The 9,400-nt window shown below is 32.5% G+C and overlaps 1 protein-coding gene across 2 annotated transcripts; it reads left to right on the top strand.

Moving 5' to 3' along the window:
• Positions 1-1,216: 1,216 nt before the first annotated feature.
• LOC137834851 (uncharacterized) lies at positions 1,217-8,139 on the top strand. Of its 2 annotated transcripts, XM_068643072.1 has the most exons (3): positions 1,217-1,411; positions 1,502-1,607; positions 6,971-8,139. In XM_068643072.1, the coding sequence occupies exons 2-3, from the start codon at positions 1,514-1,516 to the stop codon at positions 7,909-7,911; spliced, it is 1,035 nt and encodes a 344-aa protein (XP_068499173.1). In that variant the 5' UTR covers positions 1,217-1,411; positions 1,502-1,513; the 3' UTR covers positions 7,912-8,139. The 2 variants fall into 2 exon arrangements, with proteins under 2 accessions (XP_068499173.1, XP_090158427.1); XM_090302301.1 differs by having other exon boundaries at positions 1,371-1,607.
• Positions 8,140-9,400: the final 1,261 nt, after the last annotated feature.

The raw sequence follows: 9,400 nt of genomic DNA, 5'->3' as shown, positions 1-9,400 counted from the left end.
TACCTGCAACCTAACCACTACGTGCCCTAAAACACACAGGCTTAGGTTAAAAGAAAACATTTACTTGACCTAGATCCCTACACACTAAACCGAGGTCCACAAATACCATTTATTAATAGCCTTATATGTTACGTGTAAAATGTTACTTCATTTATACCAAAACGAATTTACCGACCCAACTGGCTCAATCACATGGCCCATTTTACTGGCCCAACAGTTGAACTGACTTGCATGTGCTATGCCTATGCACCAAGAACCGAGTCTTGAGCCCTGAGCGCTCTGTCAAGTACATACATATATATAAAAGAATTGTTTGATAGGCTTTTATAAAAAAATTAACATAAGTTCAATTCAATCCTTCTATAATTATCTTCACTTTAATTTCTTATTTAAAGATAATATTTTTTTCATTTATCATCTAAATATTTCGTTTGTACATGATCCATAAAGTTTTTTTTTTCTGAACATATATATTGAATAAGACTTTGATGATTAATAACAGAAAAAAAAGTTCATAAATATATTAAAAGAATAACTTTTTTTTTGCGAGCATGTTGTTTATTTACATATAATTACAGTATCATTTGTCTTAATACGATATATTATAAAACATGAACATAAATAACAAAGTTACAGAGAAATGTATATATAATAACTTCTAATTTATAAAATTGTTTAAATGAAATAATTTAAATTTATGATACTATAATGAAGAACTTTGCAATATATTAATTCAATTTTACTATATCGGTCAAACAAGAGTTTCAACAGTTTACCATAAGTTTTCATCTTGCTTAATTTTTTTATTTATATAATGCAATATTATATATAAAAAGTAATAATGCAATATTATATATAAAAAGTTCATAAAAGTAAAATCTGTAACAATAGTTAAAAAGAATAACATTATTTAATCGTTGTTGATTATATTAATAAAAAATAAAATTATAAAAATAGTAAAAGTAAGATATTATTAGATATAAAAATATTTTATTTAAAAACAAATTTTAACATGATCCCTGTTTTTTAAATAAGAAAAATCAATCATAGTTAACAATTTAATTTAAAAACAATAAATTATTCATTTTTACTTTTAATTTTAATTTTTGTATACGTTATTTTGTAATAAAATAATTATTTTATAATAATCATCCAATTTTAAATTTATTTATAACATGGAGTTGTACAAATGAGTTAAAATACGATTTTGTTATGTACTCTGTTATATGCAAACTATTTAGGGTAAAAAAACGTGCAGAGGAAAAAAAAAGAACAAAAAAAATCAGATTTTGATGTAAAATGGTAGCAATCTGGAAGTGTGTAACAGGTGATGACGATAATGTAATGAACACGCTGACGCTGACGCAACGTGTGTGCTATAAATGAAACCCAAACGCAGAGTGCTTTAATTGTACTTCAACAATCTCTGTCTTCGTAACTCGTTGTTGCGTTTTCTCTTCCTCAATTTTTGCGAACGAAACCCATTTTTAACTTTTGATAGGTATTGTGGGAAATGGGTAGATGGGACAACCGTAGAAGGTTCTTCCGCCGCCGGAGATCTCCGGTGCCTCCTGCGAGATTCTACAACATCAATGCTTTTCTTCCTGGTATTTTCCAAATTATTGCTTTACGGTTCAATTGCCTATCTGTTTTTTATTTTGTTTTTCCTTTTCTTGAAAAGAAAATTGGACTTTGGCATTGTGCTGTTAGTGTAGGGGAGGGATGTTTTTGTTGAATTTGACGAGGAACTAGAATGAATCTCTATGTTGTCGTGCGCATAAGATATTGGAATTGAACACTTAAGTTACTGGTAAATCTTTGGAATGGAGATATTTCATACAATGATTGACTGTGATGAGTGCTAACTTTTCGTGGAGGGTGCTTGGAGGGAAGATGAGTGCTAGTATGACACACTCTTTTCCGTTTTAAAGTTTTGTTAAAAACTACAAAAACAAAATTATGTTTGAGGGAGGAAGACTCTTTGTTAGGGCTAGGTGCAATTATGATTCTACCTAGTATTGTTATCTATAAAATTATCCTATTTTGTGTATGCAATTTCTTTGAGTGTAATACATTGGTCCGAGATCCAATTCTCATAATGAGAAGAAACAAAAAATGGGGAATGCTACACAAGACATTCACAAAGATTTTGGGGAAATGAGAGAAAAACTTGATCGGTTGGATACCATTATACCGTTGTTGAATATTTGGTTAAGCAGAAGGAGATAGACAATGGAGGATACTTTCTAGGAAGTTTTGCCCATGTTAGAAATACTCCATCAAAGTAAACCATGGAACATTTTGATGTTCATTCTTCAAAATTTGAAGATGAGGTGTCAATGGAGTTTTAAAAGGCTCTTTAGAATGTTGAACTTCCAAACCCTTATGGAAGTGACCCTATTGGGTGGATTGCTAAGGCTAAGAAGGGTTTTGAGATTCAGAGAAGCCTTCATCCTTGTGGAAGTGGTTGTTGTTCATGAGTGTTGACATTTATAGTGACAAAAAGGGTCATAAAGGATGGTACAACTCAGGTTAGGTACCACGTTGAGAAGAGAGAAACGGAGAAGGAATATAATGAATTTCATGTGTTAGGTGTGCAGATGAGTATTCTTATTTATAACAAAGAAGATATACAATAATAAGGACCAAAGTCAATATCTAATATTGAGAAATATTTGTTAAGATATTTCCCTCTCTAATCATATCTCCATATTTAATATAATCATATCATACGTCCATATTTAATATAATCAAATCATATCTCTAACATAATCAACTCATATATGTATCATATAAGAAAATCTTGTTACAAATTTCATACAAGACCCATAAAGAGACTTGTGTTAGCTACTTGGTTGGTTGTCAAAGATGACAAAGTGAATAGTGACAAAGCTAATAGATATTTCCTGAATATGACTTTCTCTGTCAAAACAACAATCAACTTCAATATGCTTCTTCCTTTCAAGCCATATCTTTAACACTATCCCTCAAGTTGGACATAGGTATTATATGAGTTAAGCTTCTTAAAACTGGTTAGATTGCACGACAACTTTTGTAGAGCAAAAATAGGTAGTTGACTTGACATTTCAGAAAGTTAAAAATGCTTAGAGAACTCAACGATTGCGAGAAAGCAAAAATGATCAAAGGACACAATAGCTATTGGAAAGAGAAAATGCTTAGAGGACACGACAACTACCAAAACCAAAAAGCAAAAATGATAAGAGAATACAATGGTTGTCGAAAAATGGAAATGCTAAAAGGACATGGTGGTTGTTGAAAAACAAAAAAGTGCTCCAAGAACACACTCACTACTGGGAAGCAAAATGAGAGCAAGAATAATCATTGCATAACAAGGAGATGCCAGAGGTGACCAAGGTAGTCAAAATTTATATTATAGTTAGAATCATGAAGGACTCACAAGATCGTAATTCGTGAGATCGAAGTTTCTACTTCTACAAAAACATGATATTTATACCCATATAAATAACATAAATATTTAAATAAAAATCAATCTCATTATCGTATTTTAAAAATATTTTGTCAAACTTAAGTTCATAGTAAACCATAAGAAATAAAGCATGTCAAAAGTCACAACTTGTGAATAACAAACACCTAGATATACCAAACTATGAAGTACCAAGTCCAAGGCAAAGAAGACCTAGATGGCTAAAGCTAGACAATAAACATCTAATTTAAATATTTCAAATTAAAAGCAAAATTCAAGGGATCTTCAATACCTCCATTTACTTCATGAAGCATATAAATAAGAATACCCTCCTCATCTAGAGGTGGGATGTAAGGAACATCATCCTCTTGAGCTTGACCATTGACCAAATATTTATCATCTCCATTTTAAATTTGTAGCATCATTTAAACCGATGTTTTCATTGTTTTCTTCAACATTGGATGGAATATCATCAAGTTCAAACTCCTAAAGTGATCTTTTACCTTCTACTCAACAATTTTGGATTAAACATGACATAAACAACATCATCCATAGTTTCTTGTTTCAAACAATTTCTTTTCTTTGTATAGACCTAATAAATACAAATGCAAACATATGTACAAGTAATTACTATTTTACTATAATTTAATTCTAATTCACAATTTATAAGATCTAGCCAAATGTACTCAAGTTACATTCACATCCAAAGGAACTACATGTCAAACTAAGTACTCAAATGGAAAACCTTTGAAGCTATGGATGTTGATCTCCATAAGACTCCAACCAAATTGTTAGAGTCTTTTCCCAATTACCCTAATAGCCAAGGAAATTGTTCTTGCCAATCTCTTCAACAATGTCATCCAACATTTTACAAATTTTATCTATTGTTTTTGAGATGACAGATGCATCAATGGATTTTAGAAAAATAGTTCCCTATGGATTGTTCATTAAAAAGTTCAATTTGTCTTTCTCCTCTTGTCGATCCACCCATGGTCATTACCGTGCATCTTGTTTTATTCCATGTAGTCCTATGAACTTTCAAAGCATCTTTTGTTGCCTTAACTTCTTCTTTCAAGCACTTTACTCTAATCTTATGGTATGAAGGTTGCTTAAATCCAGGGCCATAATTTGAAAAACTAAATCCAGCATTTTTCTCCTAAATCCTTTGCTCCTTGACATATTGAATGGTATGGCATTTTCATAGAAAAAATTTGCAACTGTGAGTTTACTGATCCTTTGTGAATAATTGATTAATTGTGGCCTGTGAACTTACTGCCTTCTTCATAAAAATTGTTTCTACTACTGCCCACGTCCTCCTCTCCATTCCATTTTCTTTTTTCATCATAATATCAAACCTTGTTGTTTTTCATTAACCTTTGCTGTAGGCCCACAACAACCTCAAACATTTCTCTTTTTACTTCTTCAGCCACACTTTTGTTAGCAATTACATCCTTTTTAGTTCCTGCCAAGTTGTGCTTCTAGCGATAAACTCCTTTTGAATTTTTCTTTGATCTCCATCAGTGCTTATTCCATGCTTCCAAGCAAAGTCTGTTCCACTACCCGGAGCATTTTTTGCCATTGTTTCAGGTTGAGAGGAGGCATCATTTCCACCATTAGAGCCACCAGCGGAAGCAATTGGAGATGTGTTTGACATCTTTGATTGTCAAACTGCAAATTCATTATAGAGAACATGAAAAAACAGAGAGCATCTTATCATGTTAAAAAAAGACAGAAAAAAAATAATGGTAAAAGAGAACATGAAAATCAGAGATCTTTATAGAAGTAGAGAAAAATGTGAAAATGAGATAAAAAAAAACTGTGAAATGAAGAATGAGAAAAAATCTGAGTCAGAGTAAAGGCAACAAAGAATGGGGAGTAGTGGAGAGAATTGACATGAACAGAGAGTTTTATTAGAGTACAAAAGAATATGAAAACTAAGATAAAAAGAATGTGGACCTGTTGGTGAAAAAAAAATACCTTGGAATAGGATAACAATGAGAAGAGTGGTGGACTAGTGGCAGAGAAGGCACCAAGTCACGGTGGTGTATTGGTGGAACCAAGACCCCAAGTTGCGATAACAGATTACACATCGTTACATTTTGAAATGGAGAGTATGTGAGAAACTGTTTGTCTCTCTATAACATGATATTTTTTCATTATTAACTCTGTTAATAATCGGCTGTTGTTTGGGGTTCAAAAGCCCAAAGGAGAAAGAAAAACGATTTCAAATAGTGGTGCAGACCAATTATGGGACATTACAAAGTTTGAATAGTAGTGAATTTTAAGATACTAGTTGTTGCAGCTGAAATAATGGCCCTTCAAGGTGCTAGAGTTTTGCATTTGAGAAGCTGAAATTTTGTCCTCAAATAAGTGTCATTTTGTGAGTTTTTTCTTTTTCATGTGACTTGATTCCTTTGAAGCTGTTGCCATTTCTTTTTCTACCAAAATTCTGTTAAGAACCTTGGAGCAGTGTTCTTATCAATTATTAAAATTTTGATTGCAATTGAAGAACCCACAAAAATGAAAATAAAGGAAACAAAACCAAATTTATAGTTTGATGAGAACAAAAATTTATGTCTTTATATACATTTGTTGTTACCCTCTTTTTAGCTGTGGGCATGCATTGTGACCAGAAAATAAGAGGCTTTATGAATTGCCAAACATAATTTTGTTGGCTGCTAAGGAGGCATTACGTGTGGATTATCCCTAGTAGTACTACTACTTTAAAACATTACTTGCATTGATATTTTACATGTCGTGTTGTGGGAAATATTCTACGGCATCTAACCAAGCCAAAATTAGATATTCAGTGTAAAGGGGTAGAGACTTATAAATTGACTTATGAATTGAGTTGGTTAGAATTCATGTAGTATGCTTGTCTGTGTTTTTACCAATATTCTCTTCTTTATATCAGTAAATGAACATTTAGTTAAACTTATCGCCACCTAGCGAAATTCTTCATTGAATTGTAGTTTTACTCTTTTTCTATTTATCCATCTTTATTTGGTATGGTTTCTCCAATCAAGAATACTTAATAGGAGAATGGGCCTAAAAACGAGGCCTTGCGGTGTACGAGAGGAGAAAGAAACTAATTATAAAAGAGAACGAAAGAGAAGAAGTGAGACAGGTGATGCCAGAAGTAGTGGAGGAAGAGAGAGAGAGAGAGAGGAAAATAACTGAATAGGCATGTGGGGAGGAAGGAGTCGAGAAGAGGGAAGCAGGAATAAGGAAGCAGCACATAGAAATTAGTAAATGGGACCAAGAATAAAGGAAGAGGGGTTATAGGGAATTTTGAGGGAATACTGTGTGCTGGTAAGAAACTTCTTCCTCGGAGAGGGTCTATATGGGTGCATATATTTTATTTTCTTCAACCATCTTCCGTTTCCAGCATCTGTAAGGAATGTAGCTCCATTTCACTCTTGTTTCATATTCTGCTGTGGTTGAATATACAGATGTAGAGAATTACATTGCTATTACATTTTTTTACATCAATATACTGAATTTCTTGTTTTTCAATCTTGTAAGAGTATTGGCAGGACGGAATACCCCAATGGGAGAAGAAGTACTGCACTACAGTTGGATGGGTACCATGGCAGAAAATTGTTGATTCTAAGACGTTGATATGCTGCCACAGCAATGTGTCTGATTGGAATGATTCAGCCGCCGAAGAAGCATTCCAAAATGCCAAAAAGCGTTACTGGGCAAAGATCAACAGCCTTCCTTGTGATATTTCTCTGCCTGATCCAGATACTTATATTGATCAAATAGATTGGAACCCTTCAATTGATCCTGATCTGGTTAAGGAAATAGACAATGCATTGTTTACTGTTCTGGATGAGGAACAGATAGAAGATATGAAAAGCAAAAGAACAAAAACTGAAGTTAGAGATGAAAATCCTTGGGAATGTCCTGCTGGTAAAGTATACGAATGGAAACTGGTAAACTCTGGAAATGTGGATAATACTGACAATCCATGGGAGTGTCGCGTTGGTGGTGGAAATGGTGGATTAACTGACAATTCTTTGGAAGGTGGTCTTCATATGTCCTGGGGTTGGAATAAGGGAAAGGAACATGAAAATCAATGTAAGGATTGGGATTCTGGAAACTTAGAGGATAAAGGATGGGGTGAAGTTAGGGACAGCTCTTGGAGTCAACAGCAGTCAACTAATTTGTCTAACATTGGCAAATCTCCATGGCAATGCAAGTCTAACCAACAGAAGAATGTAACTCCAATGAAGACATGGTTGAAGCACCAGGAAAATGCTGATGTTTCAAGTGATTTGCAATATAGAAGGAACTATGGAGGTTGGACTTCTGAGAATCAGGGTAACCAGTGGAATCAGGGCAACCAATGGAGGGAAAACTCTCATAGACGACATAATGGCAATCGATTTCATAGAGATGGCCGTCAAACAGGTCATTACTGGGACAAGGAGAAAAGCAAAAAGAGGGATTTTGTCTCTTGATTATAACTCACTGTTTTTTTTTGTGGGCAACAGATTTCTTTATTGTGGAACTGTTTGCCTGGATTTTGGTGGTAAGGGTTTTGCTGTCAATAGTATATGGTATTGGCTTTATCCCTGAGCTCTAAAGGGTTCTTGTCAGAGTAAATGTTACAATACTTAATACAAACATTTCTCTTTCCTTGGTGTGTAAACTTTATTCATTTCACTGCTTGAATCATCCTTTGTCAAGTCATTCTTTTACATCTTGTTTTAGAAAGTGCAAAGTGAGTAAATGAAAATAAGAAAAAAAGAATTGAATTAGAGGAAAAATTAAGGATGTTTAGATCAAGAGGAAAAGATAAAAAATGAGAAAAAGTACATAGAAAGTAGAAGATTTAGATTACTTTACACCGGTAGAGGTCTTAAATTTGTAAAATAAGATAATGTAAAAAAAATTAAAAATCTAAAATAAAGGAATAGAATCTAGGTTTAATTACCTTTTCGGACCTATATTTTTTTCAATATTCAATTTATTACAATAATTTAAAAAAAAATTAATATGGTCACAAAATTTTTTAAAAAAGATATAATTGTCTCATCGATCAAGTTTTTATCAATGACATTAAGTATTGAAAACGTAATGTAATAACATTGGTTAGTACAAGTGGATTGTGGCACTTGGTAATGTGACATTATCTAATATAATTTATTTTTTTTATATATTTTAACTTTTAGGCATAATGGGATTGGGGAAAAAAGATTAAGGGAGAAAGGAAGTGTGAGAATTGATATCGGCGATAATAAACAACATCACTCTTCCTTGATCCTTGATGTCCTTCTTTGCGAAAAGCGTGACACTTTCAGGGATGATTTGGATGCGAATGACACTTCCTTGATCCTTGATGTCCTTCTTTGCGAAAAGCATGACACTTTCCAGGATGATTTGGATGCAAATGAGAGTGATTGCGAAATCAACAACGAAGATCCCTGGAAGAAAGTTGCAATCTTTGCCTTTTTTTATTGTAACTTTGTCTTTGATTTTGTGTTATCTTTAGGATGAAAAATGACAGAAGGGATATAACGAGACTCGAACACTTCTCTTAAATAGCGTATTCGTGTCGGATACACGTATCAATATCGATACTTGTAGGACATTTTATCGATAAAGTGTTCAATTTAAAAAATATTTGTTGAATTTTTTAAAATTTTAACACAGTTTTAACAAAATTTTAAAAGTATAAATACAATAATTTTTTAAAAATCCAAATTTATTATATAAAATTTTATTATGATTATAAAAATAAGAAACAAATTATATCTTTCTGCTCTCAACAAAATCTGAAACATACTTATGCAAATAAATATTTACTGTTAATTTATAATTTATATAATATATAAATTTGTATCCTATATTTTAGAAATTATAAACTATACGTATTTCTGTATTTTTGTGTTCGTCTCAACAATATAACTATTCAGGGATCCATTACTATTCTAAGAATGGCAGAGA

The sequence above is a fragment of the Phaseolus vulgaris genome, chromosome 5 (genome assembly GCF_051622355.1).
Source record: "Phaseolus vulgaris cultivar YP4 chromosome 5, ASM5162235v1, whole genome shotgun sequence".
In the NCBI taxonomy this organism is placed as follows: domain Eukaryota; kingdom Viridiplantae; phylum Streptophyta; class Magnoliopsida; order Fabales; family Fabaceae; genus Phaseolus; species Phaseolus vulgaris.
This window is presented reverse-complemented; position numbering and strand designations above follow the sequence as displayed.